The sequence below is a fragment of the Chiloscyllium punctatum genome, chromosome 7, assembly GCF_047496795.1.
Source record: "Chiloscyllium punctatum isolate Juve2018m chromosome 7, sChiPun1.3, whole genome shotgun sequence".
NCBI classification, from domain to species: Eukaryota; Metazoa; Chordata; class Chondrichthyes; order Orectolobiformes; family Hemiscylliidae; genus Chiloscyllium; species Chiloscyllium punctatum.
The window spans coordinates 68,528,949-68,556,263 of NC_092745.1; the positions used below are offsets into that span (position 1 = coordinate 68,528,949).

The 27,315-nt window shown below is 40.6% G+C and overlaps 1 protein-coding gene across 4 annotated transcripts in view; it reads right to left on the minus strand.

Moving 5' to 3' along the window:
• ro60 (Ro60, Y RNA binding protein) overlaps positions 1-26,677 on the minus strand; it is a 47,646-nt gene extending 20,969 nt beyond the window's left edge. The window contains exons 1-6 of one of the 4 annotated variants that reach the window (XM_072573906.1): positions 26,544-26,671; positions 22,113-22,195; positions 18,443-19,058; positions 11,869-12,089; positions 1,287-1,433; positions 8-145 (exon numbers count right to left, since the gene is read on the minus strand). In XM_072573906.1, coding sequence (XP_072430007.1) covers positions 8-145; positions 1,287-1,433; positions 11,869-12,089; positions 18,443-19,028 — 1,092 coding nt within the window. In that variant the 5' untranslated portion in view covers positions 19,029-19,058; positions 22,113-22,195; positions 26,544-26,671. Of the gene's footprint in view, positions 1-7; positions 146-1,286; positions 1,434-11,868; positions 12,090-18,442; positions 19,059-22,112; positions 22,196-26,543 lie in introns of all 4 variants that reach the window. The other 3 variants (XM_072573905.1, XM_072573907.1, XM_072573908.1) reach the window with 3 other exon arrangements.
• Positions 26,678-27,315: the final 638 nt, after the last annotated feature.

Below are 27,315 nucleotides of genomic sequence, written 5' to 3' on the forward strand. Positions count from 1 at the left end.
CAATTACCTTGAAAGCTTTATAAAATGCCTGATCAAGTGCTACTAAAATTTCTGGATTAGGATTCCATTTTAGCTTTCCTCGGTTTCCTTTTCCTCCCTTGTATGTTTCTAGAGCCACCAAAATGTGAAATGGATGGATTCCAGCCTAGAAGTCAAACAGTAATGTGTTCTTGACAAATATAATCCATATGTGGTTGTGATATAATCAATATATGGCTCAAAAACATCAGTGCATTATTTCCCTCACCTAATACTATGCCCTCATCACAAAGGCGTTCACTATGTTTAAGTATCTTTTCACAGTAGTAATAGCCTTTAGTATTTTGCTCAAAGGTTCACTTTTCACACATGTGCATTTATATATAATGCACGTTTAAACTTTCTACCACCCAAACAGTATTTTCTTACATCAAGAGAAATTTTGCAATTAAGTTTAATTATTTTTGTTTTGTTCATAAGGAATTGAGAGAATTAGGTAAGACAGGCAAAAAAAAAGGAGAAAACAAATTTTAGTTTTTATTTTGTTAGAATGCTCCAATAATAAGACAAACTCTAAAGTAACTCCAGTAATTAAGATTTAAAACACATTTTAAAAATTTCACTTCCATCTGAATACCCTGTCCCTAGCATTTGCTGCCCGATTTAATGGGCAAATGTAGCAACTTGGAAGGATTTGAATGCCAGGTCAAAAGAAATCAGTGGAGAACAATTTGAGTTACAGATGAAAAACTCAGACAAACACATCAGCTATTTTCTTTCAACCGCATACATGTGAACTCCAAGAATTGCTATCCATTTACCTCAATTTACTCTTGAGGCAACATCCAGGGTAATAATAAGACCTCTTATCTTAATTACACTGTTGACAAGCAGTAACTAATGGAGTGCCACAGGGCTGTAATTATTTATAATCTTTATCAATAACTTGGATGTGGAGATCAATTGTATGGTAGCTAAATTTGCAATGACAACAAAGTAGATAAGAAACAAGAACAGAAATTGCTGCTCGAAAAGTTCTTCCGCAGAAGTGTCAGAAACATTAATGCTGCTTTCTGCTGCCACATCTGTTGAGTTTCTCCCGCAATTTCTTCTTTTGTTTCAGATTTCAAGTATCTGCAGCTCTTTGTTTCATATTAAGTTAAATTTAAAAATGAATTGTTGAGTTAGAAAGTCTACTCCAAATTTTCAGTAAAATGTGATTATGAGCAGATGTGGTTAAATGTACGTTATACTGCCTTTATGAACTGAACGCGAATTATTACAAATATTTAGATAGAAAAGCATACCTTCTTTAAGATAGTCTCATTGTTCAATCTTTCACACACTATGGTAACCGCTTCACTTTCTGGTTTAAGAATGGAATCAGCAGTCATTTTTCCCAAATGTCTAAGCATTGTAATAACAGGCATATCCTTCAATAATGCCCTCCACACCTAATAAGAGAGAAAAAAAACAGTTTAAGATAGAAAACGGTGGAAAAACACAGCAAGTCTGAAAGCAACAGTGGACAAAAAAAAGCAGAGTTGATATTTCAAGTCAGTAAAGACACACATTACTCTGATTCAGTATTATACAACAGGACTTAAAGATTCAACACTGTGAATGCCTATGTTCAACATAAAAGTACAATATTTAGTACTGTCCATGGAGCAAAGAGAGGGAGGGAAAATATATATATTCTGGAAAGGCAGTGGAAGAAGACAGAACATCAATCCTTACACACTTGTGTAATCATTTATTTCCTAAAATTCACCTTCTGTAGCATGCAACTTCGAAACCAACAACCACAACCTTCTTCTATTTAAATAGATACTAAATTTATCTACCCATTTAATTTTAGTGATTTCCTTTCCAGTAAGTCAACAAGTTAATACACAATCTTTCTCATTTAGACTGTTTTGATAGTGTTCATTATCCCACATAATGGATAATGTAGGAGCTGACTGTCTACATAACATTCATTCAGTATACCACATTCCATATGACCATTCTTAAAAAGATTCAATATGGCCGATTGGCTAACTCACTACCTTGTTCCTGATTTTTCCCCACATCCTTTGCTCACTTTAGCCTCACGACTATTTCTATCTCCTTCTTGAAAACATTCAATGTTTTGTCTTAACTGTTTTGTTTCACAATTCCACAAGCTCTCCATTCTCTGGGTGAAGAAACTTTTCTTCATCTCAGTTCAAAATGGTCTGTAACTGGTTTCCATACGATTTCCTCTCATTTTTCTCTAATCCAGTGAATATAATGCGAAGTGATCCGGTTTCGCTTTGCAGTTAAGTCCCCAGGATCCCAGAACATTGTCAGAAGCTAAGAAAGAAATCATGGGATCGCTAGCAGAAATATTTCGGGTGAGGTGCTGGAAAATTGGAGGGTGGCTAATGCTGTGCCTTTCATTAAGGAAGGCTGCAAGGAAAAGCCCAGCAGCTATAGACCAGTGAGTCTGACATTAGTGGTTGGTCAGTTGTTGGAGGAGACTTTAGGTCACATAAGACCCAGAGAGAGTCAGCCAATTGGATATAAAATTGGCTTGATGGGAGGAGACAGAGAGTGGTAGCAAACAGTTAGAACATAGATAGATAGAACATAGAAAAGTACAGCACAGAATAGGTCCTTAGGCCCACGATGTTGTGCCGGGACTCAATCCTAATGTAAAATATAGTAACTTAACCTACGCACCCCTCAACTCACTGCTATCCATGTGCATGTCCAGCAGTCACTTAAATGTCCCCAATGACTTCTCTTCCACCACCTCAGCTGGCAACGCATTCCATGTATTCACAACACTGTGTAAAGAACCTACCGCTGATGTCTCCTTTATACCTTCCCTATAACTATCTCTTCACTATGACTTCTCGTACCAGTCAATCCTGCCGTGGGGAAAAGTCTCTGGCTATTGACTCTATCTATTCCTCTCATTATTTTGTACACTTCGATTGGGTCTCCTCTCTTCCTCCATCTCTTCAGAGAGAGAAGTCCAAGCTTATTCAACCTTTTCTTCATAAGGCAAGTCCAGGCAGCATCCTGGTAAACCTTCTTTGCACCCTCTCCAAAGCCTCCACATCTTTGCTATAGTAGGGTGACCAGAACTGGACACAATATTCCAAATGTGGTCTCACCAGGGACTTGTACAGCTGCAGCAAAACCTCGCAGCTCTTTAACAGGGGTATCGAGTTTATGAAAGCCAAAACACCAAATGCTTTCTTAACAACCCTATCCACTTGGGTGGCAACTTTGAGGGATCTATGTACTTGCACACTCAGATCCCTCTGTTCCTCCACACTGCCAAGGTTGTTTTTTGGATTGGAGGCCTGTCACCAACGATGTTCCATAGAGATCGGTGCTGGCTCCACTGTTGTTGGTCACTGGTATAAATGATTTGGAAGAGAATATAGGAAGCTTGGTTAGTAAGTTTATAGATGACACTGAAATTGGTGATATAATGGACGGTGAAAAAGATTACCTAAGAGTACAATAGGATCTTGATCCTTGAAAGTTGCGTCACAGATAGACAGGGTGGTGAAGGCAGCACTTAGCATGCTTGCCTTCATTGGTCAGAGCATGGAATATAGGAGTTAGGATGTCATGTTGTGACTGTTCAAGACATTGGTGAGGCCACTTTTCGAGTACTGCACACAGTTCTGGTTGCCCTATTATAGGAAGGACACTATTAAATTGGAAAAAGTGCAGAAAAGATGTACAAGGATGTTACCATGACTAGAGCACTTGAGTACTAAGGAGAGGCTGGATAGGTTGGGACATTTTTCCCTGGTAAATAGGAGGTTGAGGAGTGACCTTTATAAAGGTTTATTAAGTCATGAGGGGCATAGATAAGGAGATTAGCAAAGATCTTTTCCCTAGGGTAGAGGAATAATGGGGCAAGTTTAGTTTAGTTTTGCCGGTCCAACATCGTTGGTCATGAGTTGGACTGTAAGGTCAGTTTCCGTGCCATGTGACTCAATGACTTTATACGTCAGTCCGGTATTGTTTTGGATTTCCAGCATCAGCAGTTCTTAAGTCTTTTTTCCCCACTGGTAAACCTTTGTTGCACTCTCTCCATTGCCAGAACATTCTTCTTCAGATAAGATGACCAAAATTACACACAGCACTCCATGGGTGGTCTCACCAAGACCCTGTACAAGATATACCTTCTCCTGTACTCGAACACTCTCGCAGTTTTTTAGAACTTCCTTAAGGAGCATGGGCGACGCTTGCTGGCCAGGATTTATTGCCCATCCCTAGGTGGGGGTGGGAGTGGCGAGCTGCCTTCTTCAACTGCTGCAGTCCACGTGCTGGAAGGCTATGATGGCTAATATACCACTTGCCTTCTTCACCACCTGCTAAATCCGAGTGCTTATGTTCAATGTCTGCTGTACAAGGACACCCCATTCCCAATCGAGTCACTATTCAGAAAATGATCTGCCTTCCTGTTTTTGCCAGTGAAGTGGATAACCTCACATTATTAAGCATGATCCCAAATTTTAAGTTCTACTCTAATCTGATTTAGACATTCTTCTCAAATTCTGCAGTGCCACCCTAAAATGTATTGTCACCATGCATTATGCAGATGGGTAGGAGTTTTCCTTTCCGGTAACAATAAAGCACTGAAGGGTATTATGTTAGGTGTACACAGCCTACATTCAGCAACATTAAAAATCACACACCAGGTTATAGTCCAACAGGTTTATTTGGAAGTACAAGCTTTTGGAGAGCTGCCCTCTCATCAGGTAGCTACGAGGGAGCAGTGGTCCAAAAGTTTGTGTGTCCAAATAAACCTCTTGGATCATAATCTGGTGTTGTGCAATTTTTAACTCTGTCCACCCCAGTCCAACACCAGCACCTCCACATACTTTCAGGAAAGCAGACCTCATTGTCCCTTGAAGCTTTATTCAGCTACTGAATACAGTTGCTGAGTTTCCAAAGTTTTCATTCAACATCTGCTGTCTTTGAGTTATTTCAAAAACACTTCTCTCTAAAATGCATTACCTACAGAAATGTGCCTTTTCTGCCAATTGGTCGTCACTCGCATAAATATATGGCCAAACGAACGAAGATTTTTTTGATTTTTTTAGATTAGATTAGATTACTTAGATCTTTTTCCAACAATGGAAGAAATTAATGTCTGTATCACCCGGGTGCTCTTCAGAACCTTAAGCAATAAGACTCTATTTGCCCTTCTAATTCCCATTTGCAAGGAAATCCAATCCATCTATGTGGCAAGGCTGGTTAACTTTTATCTACCTCAATCTAAATGCTAAACTCTTGTTAACTATCTCTTTTATTTGGCACTCATTATTTATTCTCACTTTATTGGTCATTTACAAAACATCATAATCATAAGGTTGTAGCTTCTAGTCTTTTGAGACTGTCTGTAGCCTTTATTTCATCTTCTAATCTATTCAATCCATTACTTAAATTTGCACAGGATTCCTTTGCACCGAGGTTTTTCGCTGGGTACATGACTGCTTTCTGACACAAGTCACTGCTCAGTTCACTGGTAGTACTTGCACGGAGCTTTCATGTTCACCACACTTTCAACTCATTGTGCCAATATACAGACCTCAACTCACTGTCATCATGCTGAAATCCATCCAACATTTAAATTTGCTGGTACCTCTTACTGCATGTCCCACAATTATTGTAATTCTATATCCACTGTACACTTTTGGAAAATATTTTGGCAGAGTAATTAATCTGGGTCAAAAATAGAAATTGCTGGAAAAGCTCAGCAGCTCTGGCAGCTTCTGTGAAAAGAAATCAGAGTTAACGCTTCAGGTCCAGTGACCCTTTCTCAGAACCTTCTTAAAAAGTGTCACCAGACCAGAAGCATCAACTCTAATTTCTCTTCACCTGCTGAGCTTTTCCAGCAACTTCTGCTTTTGTTCTGATTTACAGCATCTGCAGTCCTTTGTTTTTAATTAATCTGGGTAATTGGCTTATGGATGAAATAATTCTGCCATGTGTGTTATTATCCCTTACATTACCACCATACCTTTGTCCTTCAAATGCTTATGCGCCACATATACTTCAATCACCCGCTCAGAATCTGTGGTTGTGTAATTAATTCTAATTAATTAGGAACGACCCATTTGCCATGTTTGATAAATACAGTCATGACCTGTCATCATACAAGTACCTTTCCATTTTCCATGTCCTCTCTTTAGAGTCATAAATCTCCTTTAAATGGTCTACTGATTTTCTGGAAACCTCTCCCTTGATGAAAGCCAAGCTCCCAGTACATATCATTCAAATACTTAGAAAAAAATTCAACTAATTGTAATATATTCTGGTGCAGGAGGACTACTGGGCAGAACATAAGGTGCTCTGAAACTTCACCCGACTAATTGGCAGCTTGAGGGTGCAATCCCTATCTAAAGTGAATTATTTCCATGAAGCAGCCATGTTAGAAAAGGTGTCAAATTGAAGTCTGATTGATCAACTAAAAATTTTATCTGGCATTTATCAGTCATTGCCTGATTCCTTTCACATTGCTGAACTAACTTTCAGCTGCTATAATTTCATATCTTTACTATTGTCTCTGAACTAGTCATTAGCAAATTCCACTCCATTATCAGTCAGAAACTTCACTTGTGTCCCAAATCTACCTCAGTTTCTCTATGCGTTTGTCTATAACAATTCTTTTGGCCTTAAGTTGTATTATTAAACTAATCAAATCTCGTCACTAGGTCTACAAAATATAGAATGAAAACACTCCGATCTTCACCCCATCTCCTTAGAACCATGGCAAGTACATGATGAAAAGGACACACCTACACATGAATTAGAATGGAAATGGAGACATCCTTCAACTCCTTTTACTGATTTTACATTATTGCTAATGTCTTCTATTAACTTTGTATACTATTTCAACTGTTGTTTCTGGTTGTACTTAGATATGACTCAGTATCACAGGTTTCAGCCATGGATTTTCATATGACTGAAAAGGCCAACTTTTGACACACTGATCTTTGGGCACAGAAGCAGTAGGATTTGGAGTGCAGGAATTGCTTTCTTTCCTGCCTTCATCAAACAGAACTGCAGACTTTAGGATTTTTAACATTTGACAAGCATGATGAATAAATTGTTGATCTAACTTCAAGACAATTAGTTTCTTCCCTTTCTGATTGTTATTGCGTGCCAGCATTAACTTTGTCAAATATTCTAATGAGAAACATCAGATTTTCTTAAGATACATAATATTTTGACTGGTAAAATGTAGATTCACTGACTTTCCAAAATTGCTCCATTTAGAGTTGTAGAAATGTACAGCATGGCAACTGACCCTTCAGTCAACTCGCCCATTTTGAACAGACATCCTAACCTAATTGGTCCCATTTGCCAGCATTTGGCCTACATCCCTCTAAACCCTTCCTATTCATATACCCGTCCGGATGGCTTTTAAATGCTGTAATTGTATCGCCTCCACTTCTTCCTCTGGTAGCTCATTTCACATACGCACCACCCTTTGTGTGAAAAAGTTGCCCATTAGGTCCTTTTTAAACCTTTCCCCTCTCACACTAAACCTATGTCCTTTGGACTCACCCACCCCAGGGAAAATACCTTGTCTATTTACCCTATCCATATCCCTCATGATTTTATAAACTTCTATAAGGTCACCCCTCATTCTCTCGTACTGGATGAGTGGTGCTGGAAGAGCACAGCAGTTCAGGCAGCATCCAACGAGCAGCTGCTCGTTGGATGCTGCCTGAACTGCTGTGCTCTTCCAGCACCACTCATCCAGTATTTGGTTTCCAGCATCTGCAGTTATTGTTTTTACCTCATTCTCTCATGCTACAGAGAAAACAGCCCCAGCCAATTCAACCTCTCCCTATAGCTCAAATCCTCCAACCCTGGAAACATCCTTGCAAATCTATTCTGAACCCTTTCATATTTCACAATAGCCTTCCTATAGGAGGGAGACCAGCATTGCACACGATATTCCAAAACAGGCCTAACCAATATCCTGTACAGCCACAACATGACCACCCAAGTCCTATACTCAATGACCTGTCCAAAAAAGGAAAGCATACCAAACACCTACCGTAGGTACAGAAGAACCTCCATTACCCAAAAATCGGATTATCCGAAGTAGATCTCGAGGTCCTAATAGAAACATTACATCAAAGAAGTGTTTCCAACATTGATCATGTCTTTTGTTTATAGTGATTAACAGGCAGCATCTCCAAATGACTGACCTACCCTCTCTCTCCCTACACATGGATGACCCCACAACCCCCAATGCCCCAGATAATGTCTAGGGTGTGTGTGTGTGTGTGTGTGTGTGTGTGTGTGTGTATGTGTGTGTGTGTGCGGAAAGTTACCCCACAAAGGTAGCTGCTGCAGTAGCAGCAGCAATCTTGTTATTGGTGTCCAGTCTGGCTGCCCCAGAGAGGGGGCGGTGTTGGAAGGGGTTGGGGGAGGCGGTTGGGGGGTGGTGTTAGATGGGGTTGAGGGGCAGGTTGGGGGAGGGGTGGTGCTGGGCAGGGGGCGGTGTTCGGGGCAGGGGCACTGTTAGACGGGGCGGGAGGCAGTGTTGGATGGGGTTGGGTGGGGGCGGTGTTGGACGGGGTTGGGAGGCAGGCGGGGGCTGGGCAGGGTGGTGGTGTTGGGGGCAGGGGCTCGTGTACTGTGTGCTGCTGCAGTCTCCTGAACAGGGAGCAGACTTTAAAAACTCCAAGCCCAGAGGAAAGGCATTTAATCGATTAACCGACTAATCGATTATCCGAACAAAATAGTGCTTACCCATCTCGTTCGGATAATCGAGGTTCCCCTGTACCTGCAACTCCTCTCTCAAGGAACTATGAACCTGCATTCCAAGGTCTCTTTGTTTAGCAAAACTCCCCAGGACCTTACCAGTAAGTGTTTAAAACCTGCTCTGATTTGCCTTTCCAAAATGCAGCACCTTACATTTATCTAAATTAAACTCTATCTGCCACATCTGATCAAGATCCTGTTGTACTCTGAGGTAACCTTATTCGCTGTCCACCACACCTCCAACCTTGGTATCATCTGCAAACTTACTAACTATACCTCCTATGTTCACATCCAAATCATTTATATAAATGACGAAAAGCAGTGGACCCAGCACTGATCCTTGTGGCACATCACTCGTCACAGGCCTCCAGTTTAAAAAACCACCCTCTGTCTTCTACATTCGAGCCAGTTCTGTATCCAAATGGCTAGTTCTTCCTGTATGTCATGAGATCTAACCTTGTTAGACAGTCTACCATGAGGAACCTTGTCGAATACCTTACTGAAGTCCACACAGATCACGTCCACCATTCTGCCCCCATCACTCCTCTTCATTATTTCTTCAAAAAACTCAATCAAGTTTGTGTTACATTATTTCCCACGCACAAAGCCATGTTGACTATCCCAAAGCACTCTTTGCCTTTCCAAATACATGTAAATCTGTCCCTCAGGACTCCCTCCAACAACTTGCCCAAAACCGATGTCAGGCTCACCAGTCTATAGTTCCCTAGCTTTTCCATTAGCTAACCTCCAGGCTTCCGGTACCTCACTTGTGACTACTGATGATCTAAATATCTCAGCAGGTGGTCCAGCAATCACTTCGCTAGCTTCCCACAGAGTTCTAAGGTACATTTGTGCCTATTTCTTAGAGGAATCACATTATTCAGGATATATCTCACTGGAGGCTACATTAGTACTTGCAGAATGTCTCCATTCTAGTCACTTTACATGGAATTACAACTTCCTATAATTACCTCAATGCACTACAATCACAAAAGTAGTACTTTGATCCACATACTTAGTAAATCACTAATATTTTAACCCATCTGTCCTACATACAATTGAAGTACAAACAGTTTCTAGTACTGCACAGTTATCAGATTCCACAACTAAGACATCCACAACAGGACATCCAAGATAAGAGAGGAGAGTGAAGGTAAACAAGAAGACAGAGAGATTTTCACAAGAATGCACTGTCTCAGTAATTTTTCATGTTATTCTTCACAAATTCATGCCCGTTTAAATCAGAAAACACAATACAGTTATAGATTTGGTCTAGACTGGAAACAATTTGATGGTATGTTGATGGGTTGGTGATTACAGATCTGTCACTGGTGCTGGAAATAATTTGAGGTGATGAATTCAGAACGCCACACAGGATAAATATTGCACACTAAAGTAAGTTATTTCCACGTATAATTTACCATACAGGAAACTGTTAGCAAAATGCTAAATAGGTATGGTCATAATACTCCTGTTTTCAGTAATTGTTGAAGATTAAAATTCAGCTATTGTTCAAATCTTATAGTATTATAAAAGCAGCAAATTTGTTGTGCTTCTGTTCGCCGAGCTGGGAATTTGTGTTGCAGACGTTTTGTCCCCTGTCTAGGTGACATCCTCAGCGCTTGGGAGCCTCCTCTAAAGCGCTTCTGTGATGTTTCCTCGTGATTTGTATCTGCTGCTTCCGGTTGTCAGTTCCAGCTGTCCGCTGCAGTGGCTGGTATATTGGGTCCAGATCAATGTGCTTGTTGATTGAATCGGTGGATGAGTGCCATGCCTCTAGGAATTTCCTGGCTATTCTTTGTTTGGCTTGTCCTATAATAGTTGTGTTGTCCCAGTCGAATTCATGTTGCTTGTCATCTGCGTGTGTGGCTACTAAGGATAGTTGGTCGTGTCGTTTCCTGGCGAGTTGGTGTTCATGGATGCGGATCGTTAGCTGTCTTCCTGTTTGTCCTACGTAGTGTTTTGTGCAGTCCTTGCATGGGATTTTGTACACTACATTGGTTTTGCTCATGCTGGGTATCGGGTCCTTCGTCCTGGTGAGTTGTTGTCTGAGAGTGGCTGTTGGTTTATGCGCTGTTATGAGTCCTAGTGGTTGCAGTAGTCTGGCTGTCAGTTCGGAAATGCTCTTGATGTATGGTAGTGTGGCTAGTCCTTTGGGTTGCGGCATGTCCTCATTCCGGTGTCAACAGAGCATTTCTGAACTGACAGCCAGACTACTGCGACCACTAGGACTCAACAGCACACAAACCAACAGCCACTCTCAGACAATAACTCACCAGGACGAAGGACCCGATACCCAGCATGAGCAAAACCAATGTAGTGTACAAAATCCCATGCAAGGACTGCACAAAACACTACATAGGACAAACAGGAAGACAGCTAACGATCCGCATCCATGAACACCAACTAACCGCGAAACGACACGACCAGCTATCCTTAGTAGCCACACACTCAGATGACAAGCAACATGAATTCGACTGGGACAACACTACTATTATAGGACAAGCCAAACAGAGAACAGCCAGGGAATTCCTAGAGGCATGGCATTCATCCACAGATTCAATCAATAAGCACATCGAGCTGGACCCAATATACCGGCCACTGCAGCGGACAGCTGGAACTGACAACCGGAAGCGGCAGATACAAACCACTATAAATGCCGGAGGAAACATCACAGAAGCGCTTCACAGGAAGCTCCCAAGCACTGAGGATGTCACCCAGACAGGGACGAAACGTCTGCAACATAAATTCCCAGCTCAGCAAACAGAACCACAACAACGAGCACCCAAGCTCCAAATCTTCTCACAAACTTTGAGCAGCAATTTTTTTAAAATCAGCAGGAATGTTTTTCTGGGACATTAAGATACATGTTGGCAACCAGCTCAACAACAGTATAGCTTGCTGCTTTCTGGCAAATAGAAAACATTATTTAGTAGAATGGAAACAAAATGTTTTCCTCCTTGCTGGATTCACAACTCATCCACAAATACTAATCACAACATATCTATAAAAACTATTCAATCAGTAGCTATTTGATAAATCAGATATAGGCACCATTAGTTTCTTACAGTAACTCTTGAGTAAAGAATAAAGCATTTATTCATTCACCTCCTGTGACTTCAGATGATTCGTCAGTAGGTGTTCCCTGACCAACCTGTACTCCTCAATAAGTCGAGCAACTTCATGCTCATCTTGGGTAATTTTTACTCTCTCCAGAGCTTCGAAATACTTCAATAACTGCTGGATTCCATCAGAGTTGTCTTTATCCTTGTAGACTTCTTCGACCTCCTTCCAACCTTTCATAATATACTTAGTGACTAAAGTGAGATCTAGTTTAAAAAAAACAAGTAAATGATTTAAAATACCATTCTCCACACAATTCTGAGACAGCAGCTTTGAATTCACAATACGCACAGTTGTGTTATCCAGAATGAAACAGTCACACATTTGCATTAAATTGTAGCCACATTATTTTCTCACACCAAAGTTTCTACCACAATCAAGGAAAAGTAAATTCAAAGCCCTTCTAATTTTCTATCTATATCCGAGCAAAATGGTGGGGCAGCACAGTGGTTAGCACTGCTGCCTCACAGTGCCAGGATTCCAGGCTCGATTCCGGCCTTGGACAATCGTCTGTGTGGAGTTTGCACATTCTCCCTGCGTCTCCTCTGGGTGCTCCAGTTTCCTCCCACATTCCAAAGGTGTGCAGGTCAGGTGAATTGGCCATGCTTAATTGCCCATAGTGTTGGGTGCATTAGTAAGAGGGAAATGGGTCTGGGTGGGGTACTCTTTGGAGGGTCGGTGTGGACTTGTTGGGCTGAAGGGCCTGTTTCCACAATGTAGGGAATCTAACCTAATAAAACCAGATTGTTGACTGCATTCCTACTATATCACTAAGGTAACAGACTTAGCAAACTAAATTGTAACTTTAAATAAAACATCTTCACAATCTACATCACTGATTCATTAATCAAAGTCAAAAATCAAAATCAAACATTTCAAGTTTTAGAATTTTATTGGCAGGCAATTGCAATTAGTTAATAAATAACAGCTAGCTAATTCTTAGATATGAAGAACAAACATAGGGAACATATTTAAGAATTCTAAAGGGAATATAGGATCAGAGAAATCTAGTGCACCAGTGTTTCGATGCGATAGGGCAAACAGAGGGAGTGACTGAATAGCTATGCATGATTCTAAGCGATATAGAGGCAGAGTTCAAAAGTATGAATGGCATTATTACCCTTCCCAAAATACTGATTCAGTCTCAATTGAAGCGTTAGACTCTGCCAGCACCACAGTGCAGGAACAAAGATGGGGATGCAGTAAAATATGAGAGAAATGAATTAGAAGGCAGACATCTAATCTACATAATTAAGGGCCAAGTAAAGGTTATGTTAAAGAACTGCCAGCAAAATGGCCCCTGCTATCAGATATGGACTATGCCAATTTCATGGAGGCTGCCTCCTCGCAGCAATCCATGGTCATTGGAAGCTCCATGATCTAAACTTAGAGCCACAGGAAAAGGCTCAGTCATTGTGAACCCAGCAATCAAGCTGGAGAGATATATCCCATAAATGCAGGACCAGGAGAGGTAATGTTTTGGGCGTAAGCCCTTCATCAGGAATCTGCATATGCCCTTCATTGAGTATCAGTTCCCTTGGTAACAGGTAATGGCCTGCCTAGATGGAATACATGAACTGAGCTCTTTATAAAGCAGACACAAACTCCTCTTATAGCACGAGTCCCTGCCCATGAACCAGGAGACCCTGGGTTCAAGTCCTACCTATTCATAATAACATCTCTGAGCAGGTTGATTAGAAAAATAGGTTTTAAAGAAAAACAGACCCAATTTAGCCCCTTCCTACTCTCCCTACTCTTCCGTCACTTTTGATGGCTTGCACTGTCCATTATGGACTTTGCTTGTAAACAGAAGAAAGTAAAGACTGAAGATGCTGGAGAATCAGAGTTGAAAAGTGTGGCACTGGAAAAGCACAGCAGGTGAGTCAGCATCTGAGGAGCAGGAAAATCAACGTTTCAGGGATAGGCCCTTCATCAGGAATGGAGAAAGTGAGGACTGCAGATGCTGGAGATCAGAGTCGAAGAATGTGGTGCGCGAAAAGCACAGCCAGTCAGGCAGCTTCCGAGGAGCAGGAGAGTCAACATTTTGAGCATAAGCTCTTCTTTATCAGGAATGGGCTTATGCCCGAAACGACAACTTTCCTTTCCCTCAGATGTTGCCTGACATGCTGTGCTTTTCCAGCGTCAGCCACTCTTTTCAACTTTGCTTGTAAGTATTCAATTGGCTACATGGGTGATTTAATTGTGGTAACTGATATTTAAAAATAAAAAGGTCATTGTGCTTTTAGTGGTAGGAAAGCAGTTCGGTGGTGTGTAAGAGCATTTCCAGATATTAAAAAAATGCAAACCCAAATAAGGCTCTTGTGCTGTGTGACAGTGCCCCTACCTCTGAGCTGGGAGGCCCAGGTTCAAGTTCCAGAGGTGTGTTTTAATATCTCTGAACTTGCTGATTGTAAAATATCTAAATAAAGCAGATCCGGTCCCTTCAAATTCAGTTTTGATTTAGCCCCTCCCTGCTTTCCCTACCTCTCCCTCACTTTTTGATGGCTAGTATTGTCCTTAATGGGCTTTAAGCAATTGGTTACATGAGTGAGTTACCAGTGAAGGTTAATAGATGACAAAAAAAAGTCACAGTTATACGATGATGAAAAATGCCAGCTGTGTGCAAGAGTACTTCTAGATATATAAAAAGAGAAAAAGCAGTACCAAGGGCCTCTTGTGGTGCAGTGGTTGTGTCCTTACCTATGAACCATGAGGTCTGGGTTTATGACACCTGCTCCAGAGATGTGTAATAATATCTCTGGACAGGTTAGTTTAAACTAAATGAAGCAGACCCAGGCATAGGCCTGCAGAACTGTCTGCCCTGGGCTGGGACTAGTCTATGTATGCTATTTGTATTGGCTCTAATTTGGTGTTCAACGATAAACTTTGTTCCTTTCCACTGGAAGTGCAGAGGCAATACACATCTGAATTGAAAAAAATTCTAGAGTTCCAAGGAAAGGCTGGGGAGTTGGGACAAGCCGAATAGCTCTTCCAGTGTGTCAATTCAGGCATAATGGATTGAATGGCCTCCTTCTGAATCATGATTCAACGTGTGCCATTTCTTTCTTTCCCCACCAATACAGAGGAATTTCGATTATCCGAATACCAATTATGCGAAAATCGGATTATCCGAAGGAGGTTTCAAGGTCCCGATGGAAACATTACATCAAAGAAGTATTTTCAACAGTGATCGCATCTTTTGTTTACAGTGATTAAAGAGGCACTATCTCCAAATGACTGACCTGCCCGCCATCCCTCTCTCCTCACACTTGCCCTGGAGTTCTACAGCGGGGTGTACCCTAAACCCTCCCTTCACCAGATAATCTCTCCAACATTGTCCTATACAGGGCAAAGGTGGAACCTGTCAAAAAGTTGCAGTAAAAAGTTGTGTGTGGGCTGTGTGTGCATGTGCGTACGCACGCGCTATTTGGAGACTTACTGCACAAAGGCAACTGTAGCAGCCTTGTTTTTGGTGACCGGTCCAGCTGCCCCGGAGAGGTGGGGGTGTGTACGGGGTTCGAGGGGGGGGTGGTGTTGCACAGAATTGGGAACGGGGGAGGTGTTGCACAAGGTTGGGGGTGGGGGGAGATGTTGCATGTGGTTAGGAGCAGGGGAGGTGTTGCACGGGGTTAGGGACGGGAGGCGGTTTTGGATGGGATTGGGGGCAGGGTCTTGCGCACTGTGTGCTTCTGCAGTCTCCTGAACGGGACATAGACTTTAAAAACTCAGAGCCCAGAGGAAAGGCATTGAATATCAGTAAATCAAATGTATTTGCTAACGGTATTTAGTATATTTAGTAAGATGTCACAAATATGGTTACTACTCAAGATCAGAGTAACTTATTAACAAGAATAAGGAACAGTGTAAGTAACAGGAAATATATTTAAAATAAATGTGTCATTTTCAGTTGGCAAATTGTAACGAGTGGAGTGCCACAGGGTGCTGGACTATTTACAGTCTCAACTATTTACAGTCTACATTATTGAATAAGTGAATGGATGGAGTGCATTTTTTAAAATGTATTTATTTGTGGGATGTGGGCATCACTGGCTAGCCAGCATTTATTGCCTGTCCCAAGTTCCCCTCAAGAAGGTGGTGGTGAGCTGCCTTCTTAAACCACTGCAGTGCAGCTGCAGATTAAGTAAAGATAAGAAGGAAAGTAAGTTATGGGGAAGACAGAGTCAGCAAAGGAATCCAGGTAGATTAAATAAATGGACAAAAAAGTTGGTTAATGGAGTATAACAAGAAAAAATGGCAGGTTACCCACTTTGAAGGAAGGAATAAAAAGGTAAAATATTATGCAAATAGACGAGACCACAGAATGCTGCGATATGGAAGAATCTCATGCATGAATGATAAAATTTTAGCATGCATTAGATAGCAAACTCCCCTTTCTCAAAAGGTTAAAATAACTTATCCCAAACAGATATGTTTGTATGTACGTGTGTTGTCAATATAATTACATAAACAGGTAAAATAGAATTTACAAGATTGTTATTTCAAACTTTGATGTAACAATTTGCAGGTTTGACAGTTTATCCCAATCTGGTGCACATTGTTCTCTGCTGCACGACTGACAAATTGGTGGTCTTGCTGCTGGCGGCTATCCCTCAACATCACTGCTTAATCCTCATAATTTTCTTCCACGTTTTTATTTGTGCAAGATTGGTGTGTTGTACTTTGCAAAGAAATAGATGCTGCTCCGATCAATGTAGCATTGTGATCAGTAATGACTTTGTAAGATCTGGGCTGGCCTTTATGACAACAGTACAGGGTTTAAAAACAGTTAATTTTCATCACTGCCAACAGGTCATTGGTGAGATCACACATACAGCACTGTGTACAGATTTTTTCTCTTTATCCAAGATAGGATTTATTTGTATTAGAGGCATTTCAGAGAAGGTTCCCTAGATTATCTCCTGGAGTGAATATTGAAGACAAGTTGATCAATTTGGGTAAACCAGGTTTGGACAGTGGGCTTATACCATGCCTGAAGGGACTGTCTTTCAAGGAGAAGCTAAGTAGGGTGGACCTGTACTCATTGGAATTTAGAAGAATGAGAAATGACCTTATTGAAACAAAAGATTCTTAGGGAACTTGACAGGATCAATGCAGAAAGGTTGTTTACTCTTGTGGGAGAGTCTAGGACCAGGAAGCATAATGTGAGAGTAAGGGTTTGCGCACTTAAAACAGAGATCAGAAGGAATTTCTTCCCTCAGAATGTATTAAATGTAAGGAATTCTTTACTGCAGAGGGCTGCCGAGGTTGGGTTGTTAATTATATTCAAAGTCCAGTTCAACAGATCTTTGACCTACAAGGGAGTCAAAGATGATGGGGCACAGGCTGGAAAATGGTGTTGAGGCCACAAGCAGATCAGTTATTGTACCTAGAATCTATTTAGACAGTAATTCTTGTGAAGTGCAAACCCCTGGTTTCTGTTAACCTGGGTCTTGAAGGCAGGTAAAATAGGGAGCTTTGCATACTTTGATGAAATCTTTAACTTTTATAACCACTTTAGGAAAAGTGTGGCATGATTTCCAGCATGCTGACCCAATGAAGTACAATAATATAGTCAGGTGTAGTTACTCAGACCAAAAGAAATTTCAAGGCAAAGTACAAGAGCCACCCAGTTTTGTTAAAAGCTATTAAACGTCCTTGTCTGGAACTTGCTAGCGATACCAGGAATTTATTACAAAAAATATTCCAATAACAAAAACAGGCTTCAAGGTTACAGTTAATTTGTTTTGAGAATTTTATATTCACTAACTTTATTTCCACACTTCATTGCTTTTGGACACATAATCGAATTGCCATATAAAATGCACTTTTTTAAAAAAATAGCAGGAAAAATCAATTAGCAAACAGGGACACAAGATTCAAGCAGATGGTGTTTGTGTCTATAATTATTTGTGTATTCATTCTCATTTTCCAGTTAAGAACATAATCACTTAACTCTTAAAGAAATGAACATCACTGCAATTCACATTCACATGTCCATGATTTTGTTGACGATTGAAAGAAACCGAATCAAAAAAACTTCAGCAAAAATGGTACTCCACGATATTTACTTTAACATTTTTTAAAAATATCTGCCATAGGCAGAGGGCGTGAAACATTGAACTTGATAACATCCAATCTTATTAGGACTGATAAGATCACAGAACTTGGCCTGATCCTAACTTGCAAGCACATGCTTTCAGTTCAATCATCTAAATATCATGGCATGGAGTAGGTAGCTAAGAACCACTGTTAGAATGAATTCAGGTTATACTGCAATATTTTAAACAATAATAATTAATATGGTGAAAATTTAAGTCTTATTCACCCCAAGGGTCCTGCACACACAAGAGTGAATGCATTGCCAAATGTTACATGATAAAGGTCAAAATTCAATATCCAGCCTGTACCAAGTTAACTGATCTAAGATAAGGCAGGTTTTTGAGCAGATGACCACAAGTAACTTATAGAAATCATAGCATCTCATTGAGCACCTGCAGCTCTAGTCAGGTGGTGAAAATGTTAAAATCAAAAATCAGTGCACCACAATGTTGTTACTCACCTTCATTAGCTGGCTTCAAATGTGACAACCGAAGCAAGTCTTTGTGTGACCATCCTGCTCTGCGCTTATACTTTGTAACTGCCATGGCGATAGTCATCCCATCTTTACTGTTGTACCAGTTTGCCACTGCTTTCCTTAGGGCTCTGCCCCATATACCACATTTCGTCCCACCACTGAGATCCTTTCTAAACTGAATATATGTGAATAGATGGGTTGGAATGCGACAGATTTCAGCCAGTGCTTTATACGCAGCTTGTTTTGTGGAAGCATCTGAGCACTGCGTGCAAAGAGCCAAAGCAAACAAAACAGGTTCTTGTGTGACTGTTTTGCCTTCGTTATCAAAAGTCTTTATTTCCTGGACAACCTCAGTCCCTTTACCTTCTTCTAATAGTCTCAATATGGCCTGAGCGTTCTCTTTTTTAAGTTTGTCCTCACTGGTGTAGTATGTCCCTCCCTCATAACCAAAACAGAGAAATCGGCGCAGACGGGTTATGTCGGTCACTTGCCACATGGAACTACTTTCAGAGTTCACTGCATGCTGCTCATTCAATAGCTCTGTCTGGTGTACTTCAGATTCTGACGACATTCTAACAGCTTTGAGTCCATCTGTGATACACTATGGAATGAGAAAAATAAAATATTTTATGAATACTGAAGCTAATCTTTGCAAAGATAGAATTTCTTATTGCTCTACAAAGCAATAGCAAATTTAAGGATGGAAATAGGCTGTCAACCTCACTGGCAGAAAGCAAGGACTGCAGATACTGAAGATCAGAGTCGAAAAATGTGGCGCTGGAAAAGCACAGCAGGTCAGGCAGCATCCCAAGAAGGAGAGTCGACGTTTCAGTCATTACTCCTTCTACACATACAGGTGCTCCCAGTATCCGTGGGTGGTACATTCCAAGATCAACCAAAACAGTGGATAATAGTGAACCTTATCATTTAAATGGGAAAGTTACCTCCCCAGCAGCCCCCGGAATTATTTCTGGAATGTTCCATATAATATTTTTGGACCGCAGTAAACCGCAGAAACCAAATCCGCGAATGGGGGGGGGAGCGGGGGGGAGGTGGCATCTACTATACGTTCTCCCATCCAACCCCTAAACTAATCAGTACTTTTTTACTTCATGCACTTGTTATTTTTCTTTGTTCTTTGATAGGATATGGGTGTCACAATCCTTGCGCCTGTCCCTATTGTCCTTGGCTTGTTGGATCATTTCAGAGGACAACCACATTAGTGTAGGTTAGGTCAGACTAGGTAAAGGTGGTAATTTTCAGCTAAGTGAATCAGGTGGACTTATAACAATTGACGTAACTTTCATGGTTCCCATTACTGCAGTCACCATTCAACTTCAGATTTATTAACTGAATTTAAATTCCACTAACTTCCTTATCAGGAATTAAATCCTTGTTGAGGGGACATCAAAGTAAAAGCAACATACTGTGGAAGCTAGAGATCAGAAATAAAAACAGGAAGTGCTGGAAGAACTCAGCACTTAAGGTGAGAGAAGAAACAGTTTTAATGTTGCAAGTCCAATATGACTTTTCCAGATATATTTGGTTCTGAACAAGTCATGTTGGACTTGAACAGTCAACTTAGATCACATGGGATTCAGGGAGAGCTTGTCAATTGGATATAAAATTAGCTCAATGGTAGGAGACACAGAAGGTTAAGGTAGAAGTTTGTTTTTTGGACTGGAGGACTGTGACCAGCAGGGATCAGTGCTGGGTCCACTGTTGTTTTCACTTGCATAAATGATTTGGATGAGAATATAGGAAGCGTGGTTAGTACGTTTACAGATGACATGAAAATTAATGGCATAGTAGACAGTGAAAAAGATTATCTAAGATAACAAAGGGATCTTGACCAATTGGGCCAATGGGCCAGGAAATGGCATTTGGAGTTTAATTTGGATAAATGTGAGGTGTTGCATTTTGGTAAGACAAACAATGGCAGGACTTACAATGTTAATGGGCCTCATGAATGTTGTCAAACAGAGAGACTGAGGGGTTCAGATAAAACAAAGGTTTGGAAATTCTTATAAAATTTATGGACAACATTTATAAAAAAGATGATGCATTAAATGCATTGAAGACATTGTTAGAATTTGATAAATTAAGAATGCCAGATTGTGATTTCAATGAAGAATATACAATAGAACTTAGCAAACCATATACAAGAGTGTACAAATTCTATTTGGAAATTACTAACTCAGTGCTTGGCTCTAAATTGTTGGAATGTGCAAAGACATGGTTAACCCCTTGGTGTTAACTAGAGCTAGATTCTTAGAAAGAGATATGCATTCGAAAATTCCTTGGCAAAAAGGACAATCAGCAGTAACACAAAAGATGGAAGATTCAATGTCAGCAACATCTGAAGACTATACAAGTATTGGGTGCACGTGTCAACATGAAATAAGAATCAAATAAAAGGGTGAGCACTGAGATAACTTTGGCAATTTTTGATAGACAAAAGGAATTGCATAACTATAACAGAACAATGAATCTCAAGAACACCTGGGGAAATGTCAACACAACATAATTGTGCAATAGATTGCCAACATTGTTATTCTGTTTTGGACAAGAGGGCAAAGTGACACAAGACAGTGAAGATTCGGATGGAGAAAACAATAATAATACTGATCAGTCTGAGAGTTATGTACTGCTCACACTAGCCTAGTAATGAGTGTTCTGGTTGTGGATTTATTCAATACGCTATGTTGGACTGGAGGTGGTCACCCACATTATATAGAGTTAAAAGATGTCTAGATAAATAGAAAGGACAGAGTATGAAAATTCCACTCACTTCAAGTTTGGGCAAAACAAAACGTTAAAGTCAGTGTAGAATAATGATTCCATTTTATTAGCAATAATGTAGAATCCAGTCATTGGCACTTACTGTGGAGCAAGTAGTCTATGAAAAACTTTCAAACAAAGCTAGATGTGGAGTTTATCCAGACCAAACATTATGGCATCACTTTGACAAGACTGAAAATATTCAATTAGCACGATAAAAAATGTCATTGGCATCAGAGAACAGGACTTTAAAGGAAAAAAAGGCAAGTTGTATTAAAACTACATCAACAATTTACTTATTCACCGCTAGTTAAAAATCCAACTAAAGCATACAGGAGAAATGGATGAGAAACCATATGCTTCACACACAAGGAATAAGCAATGGCCGATACTGAACTGATTAAATATAGAGAGTGAAGTATTGAATAAGGCTATTTAGCACAAAGGACAATGACTAACGATCACATGAAAGTAACATATTTGCCAGAAGGGGCCATTGTATTGAGGGATGTCAAAGATTAATTAAAAGTGCAAAATAAGGAACAGAAGGTAAAAATGCGGAGAGTCAGAAACACTTTCGAGATCTCCAGAATCACAACCCGAGAGAGAGAAAAAAAATCACAGCCTAATGACAGATCCTCTTATTATAGCAGGGAAAGCTCTTGCAATAGTAATCTTTAAACAGAGAGATAGGAGGGTCAAGCAGAGGCCATAGCATGATGTTAACAAGAATGATAGAACAGAATAGGAATGCTAGGAACATCTATGATAAAGAGGTTTAGTAGTTACTAACAAATTAATAGATAAAATTGATCAAGGATGCAAAACAAGGAGTTGGATAGTTGGAAAGAATTTGGTGCATGCTCTGACGTACCAGTTGGGAAACAGCCAGACTTATCACACATATGATATGTGTGCTTCATAATGGGGCTCAAGTCAGATTATTGGCTTGGTGTTCTGAAGAGAGAATTGATCATGAACATGTTACAGCCTATTCCTTGACTGCAGGAAAAATTATCTTGAAGACTTTCTCTGCATTTCCAGTAACGCATTTTGCGAAATGTAAGTCAATCTAAAAGCTGCATTTTCACTTCATGAAAAGTTCCAAAAATAAGCATTTTTAACCATTGAAAACAGGGAAAATTAAACAACTGTTAATGGGTTGAACGGTGCAACAAGGATCGGTGGACGTGATCTTTATGGACTTCAGTAAGGCATTCCATAAGGATTCCCTATGGGAGACTTGTTAGGGAGATTAGATCTGACGAAATATAGGGAGAACTCACCATTTGGACACAGAACTGGCTCAAATGTAGAAGACAGAGGGTGGTTTTTTTAGACTGGAGGCCTGTGACCAGTTGAGTGCCACAAGGGTCGGTGCTAGGTCCGCTACTTTTCATCATTTATATAAATGATTCGGATGTGAGCATAAGAGGTATAGTTAGTAAGTTTGCTGATGACACCAAAATTGGAGGTATAGTGTACAGCAAATAAGGTTACCTCAGATTACGAGATCTTAATCAGATGGGCTGAGAAGTGGCAGCTGGAGTTTAATTTAGATAAATGTGAGGTGCTGCATTTTGGGAAAGCAAATCTTAGCAGGACTTAAACACTTAATGGTAAGTCGGAGGGAGTGTTGCTGAACAAAGAGACCTTGGAGTGCAGGTTCATAACTCCTTGAAAGCGTCGTCGCAGGTAGATAGGATAGTGAAGGTGGCGTTTGGTATGCTTCCTTTATTGGTCAGAGTATTGAGTACAGGAGTTGGGAGGTCATGTTGCGGCTGTACAGGACATTGGTTCGGCCACTGTTGGAATATTGTGTGCAAATATGGTCTCCTTCCTATCGGAAAGATGTTACGAAACTTAAAAGGGTTCAGAAAAGATTTAGAGGGATGTTGCCAAGGTTTGAGCATTTGAGCTCTAGGGAGAATATAGGCATGAATAGGGTAAATAGACACCATCTTTTGCCTGGGATGGGGGAGTCCAGAACTAGAGGGCATAGGTTTAGGGTGAAAGGGCAAAGATATAAAAGAGACCTAAGGAACAACTTTTTCACACACAGAGGATGGTACATGTATGGAATGAGCTGCTAGAGGAAGTGGTGGAGGTTGGTACAATTGCAACATTTAAAAGGCATCTGCATGGGTATATGAAAAGGAGGGGTTTGGAGGGATATGGGCCTGTGCTGGCAGGTGGGACTAGGCTGGGTTGGAATATCTGGTCAGCATGGACGGGTTGGACCAAAGGGTCTATTTCCGTTCAATACAGTCTATGGCGCCATGATTAGATTAGATTAGATTAGATTACTTACAGTGTGGAAACAGGCCCTTCGGCCCAACAAGTCCACACCGCCCCGCCGAAGCGCAACCCACCCATACCCCTACATTTACCCCTTACCTAACACTACGGGCAATTTAGCATGGCCAATTCACCTGACCTGAACATCTTTGTGACTGTGGGAGGAAACCGGAGCACCCGGAGGAAACCCACGCAGACACGGGGAGAACGTGCAAACTCCACACAGTCAGTCGCCTGAGGCAGGAATTGAACCTGGGTCTCTGGCGCTGTGAGGCAGCAGTGCTAACCACTGTGCCACCGTGCCGCCCAACGGTTCCTGAGTTAGGTCCATCTAGCTAAAGGTAGATTGTACTTAACTGAAAGCAGATGTAACAATGTTCTACTGGTATCACATATGCAACTGGCAAGTTTATGATTTGCCATGGGGATGTTCTGTGAAATTCAAGCTATATACGATGAATAAAATGAAAAGAGAATTTAATACTCAATGTCAGACCTAAGAGACTCTGAAACAGATATTACACAGAAAAATAAACAGAGCCAAATGACCTTTGACTCGGCGGTCTTTCTAAAAAGCATTAATTGCATCCCAACTGATCAGGCCAGGTTCTCATTGAAAGCTGACCTGACATTCAGGGCAGAAACAGACCAGCTAAGAAGCTGGACAGTTAAAATGGTTGCACACTCAGACTAGACTTGATGACCCTTATGATGAAATATTTTCCTTTCCTAAAGGACATTAGTGAGCCAGATGGGTTTTTACAACAATTAAGAGTAGTTAAATGGTCACCATTATGCTGGGCCTTTATTCCAGCAATTGTTTTTAATGAAATTCAAATTTTACCATCTGCTATGGTGGGATTCAAACTCATATCTTCAAAACTTTAGCCATAGGTTCTGAATTACTTGTCCAGTGACATTACCACTATATCGCAGCCTTCCTAAAGGAAACCCTGTATGAGGGCAATCTGAGAAATGTTTATTCAGAGGATGTTTTATGAATAACCATTCCCTTTACGCAACGTTCGTTCAGTAAATGCACACTGAAAAAATTTTGAGGATTGACTTTATAAATATAAAAGAAATGCTGGGAAACAAAAAAGATTTGAGGTAAATTGTTTTGACAGAAGTCATTAATTATCAGATTGTTTTACAAAAAGTGCTGTTCCAAGAAATAATTTTGACCTCAAAAAGAGATTTATGGTGTTGCAAGAATATGAAAATCAATTTTTCCTTTTTTCAGTAATTAAACATGTTGAGAATGATTGTATTTTAACACAAAGTACGCAAGTGTTTTATTTAAGGAAAAATGAATTGTTAATATCAAGCAACGAGGGTTAAAAGGGAAATGAGTGCAGGTGCTAATTGATTGATAATTGTCTGGAGATACGTACATATGTATAGGGGAATAGCTGGGAGTGGGAAAAGGAGAACTGTAGCAGTTAGTAAAATTTTCTGTCGAGGTGAAGTGCTGTCTCTCTGTTGCTAATTCAAGCTTGGATCTTGTTAACATAGATTTTCTATAAAATGTTAAAGTTTTTCATCTCAGATGGATACAACAAAAACCATATAATATGATTTCAAAAAAGTGCAGAACCATTATCCACACTACATTAGCAACAACTGTCACTCAATCAACAAGACAATAAAAAAATTATCTAGTCATTATCACATTGCTTGTTGTGGGAATTTGCTATATTAGCCCATTTCTTATATTACAGCAGTGACCACACAAAATATTCCATTGCCGTTCAGCGATTTGAGACGTGCAGTGGTTGAAAAAGGCACTATATAATCGCAAGTCTCCAGAAGGTCTGGGTTAGTTTGCCTCCCCAGATACTTGTCACGTGGTGTCTCAACAGGTTGAGTAAAAACATCTATAATTGTAAGTCATTCTTTTTGTACCTGAAAATGTTTGTATTCAATAGAGTTGCATTAAGTTGTGAATGATTTCATGTGCAGAATATTATGTTTTTCATAAAAAAGGAATCATTAAAAATGTGCAGTACCATAACAAAACCAAAAAAAAACTTTTTGAAACTGGTGTAAATTTACATGGGCAAATCAATTGTAAATATTTACCCCATGCTATTACAGATATGGTTATAAAATAAAGGAGTGGGAATTAAATCACGCTTCTTTTCCATGCTGATTTCAACATTTTCCATTTCAATACATTAAAAAGAAAAATATTACCTCCAGGCAGCTTGCATTTCAAACACATACTAAGCTGTCAGAACCTTAAGCAAAACAAGTATCCTGATCATTCCTGGATGTCTCACAGTTAAGACAAAATGTCAAACTCAATTGCAGTGAGTATATCAAATTCCAAAAACAGTATTCTAATACAAAATATTTCTATACTATACTGCAAGAATTCACCCCATGAACTTCACGATTCTACATATGGCAAGCTCACTCTTTTCCCACTCCTTGTTCCAAAGACACTGGGATTCATGTACACTGCATTTTTATATTATTTCGTACCAACCACTTAACTGTTCGTTGAAGATATTTTGAACGTCCTTGTACCTTTGGGTTTGAATTTCAAAGGCATCGTAATTAATAAAAACGAAGACTCAACTTGAAAACAATTCTAATGCGCGTCAAGTCGGCAGATCTGTGGCTCTCACATACTAAACGGTCCAAATTTCTGATCTCCACGGCTAGCGTGCAGTGGGAGGGCAGTAGCTAGTTACATTGAAAAGGTAGGGAGAGGTTGCTGAGGCTCCTTTATCACAACAAAAGTTTCAAGGCTCAAGTGCCACTATTAGCGTCTATAATGAATGGTGTATCATATTATAAGGCGTCTGTGTAAAAGACGTCAGGAAACGTGAACATCTTTCAGCTCCTCAGTCATTAGAGGCCTGCCTTATCCCAGTCAACAGCGAATGAATCACGACAACCCCTTTCGGTTATCTGGTAGTGGGTGGGGGCACTTTAAATCCCGGGTAAGCGGCGAGACCAAATATTAACCAGTGACACCGGTAAACAAAAGTGAGATTACCTCCATGCTGCGATCCCTACCGTTGGGATGTGTCGGATAACGGCATACGTTCAACGGAAGGTGTACCCCCTTAACCTCTGTCTGTACACCACTCTCTCGCCCTCACTCCCACAGTCGCCCGTTACCACAGCAACATCCGGGCTTCCACTCGCGCTGACGTCACTGCCAACCAATCAGATCCTCCGGCCGCAGCGCCACCACTGGCCGAAGCGAGAACTGACTTCATCTTCCTCTCCATCCCTGGCCCCACAGGTAACAACTCACAGTGGCCAGAGGAGAAAAAAAACATTGCCCCCTTTTCTCACCTCCGCCTTAAATTTCTTATCCTTCCAACCAGAAGGACTTTATTTTCTTCTCGACCATCCCAGTCCTGGATTCCAAAAGAATCTAGCAACCTCAGCAGCCCTGCAAGTCCCTCAGTCATGACCAACCAAAGACAGTAATTTACAGGTCCAGGATGGGTTTGGAAGTACTGGAGGTATGTTTATGGCTCACAAACGAAACCAGGAATATCTGGAAAAGCTCAGTAGATCTGGCAACTTCTGTGGAGTGAACTCCAAATTAACCTTTTAGGTCCAGTGACACTTCCTCAGACTCTGGCTGCCTGCCTTTCTCTTACCGTATTGGCTATGTCCCACTCATCTTGTAGAGGGAGCAGGTGACAATCACCGGTAACCATGATGCTTCCACAACTGCTAGGCTCACCTGAGAGATCGAGGTATGAAAAGCTTTCCTTCCAAAACAGTATTGATTGTCAATTTACTGTTAACAG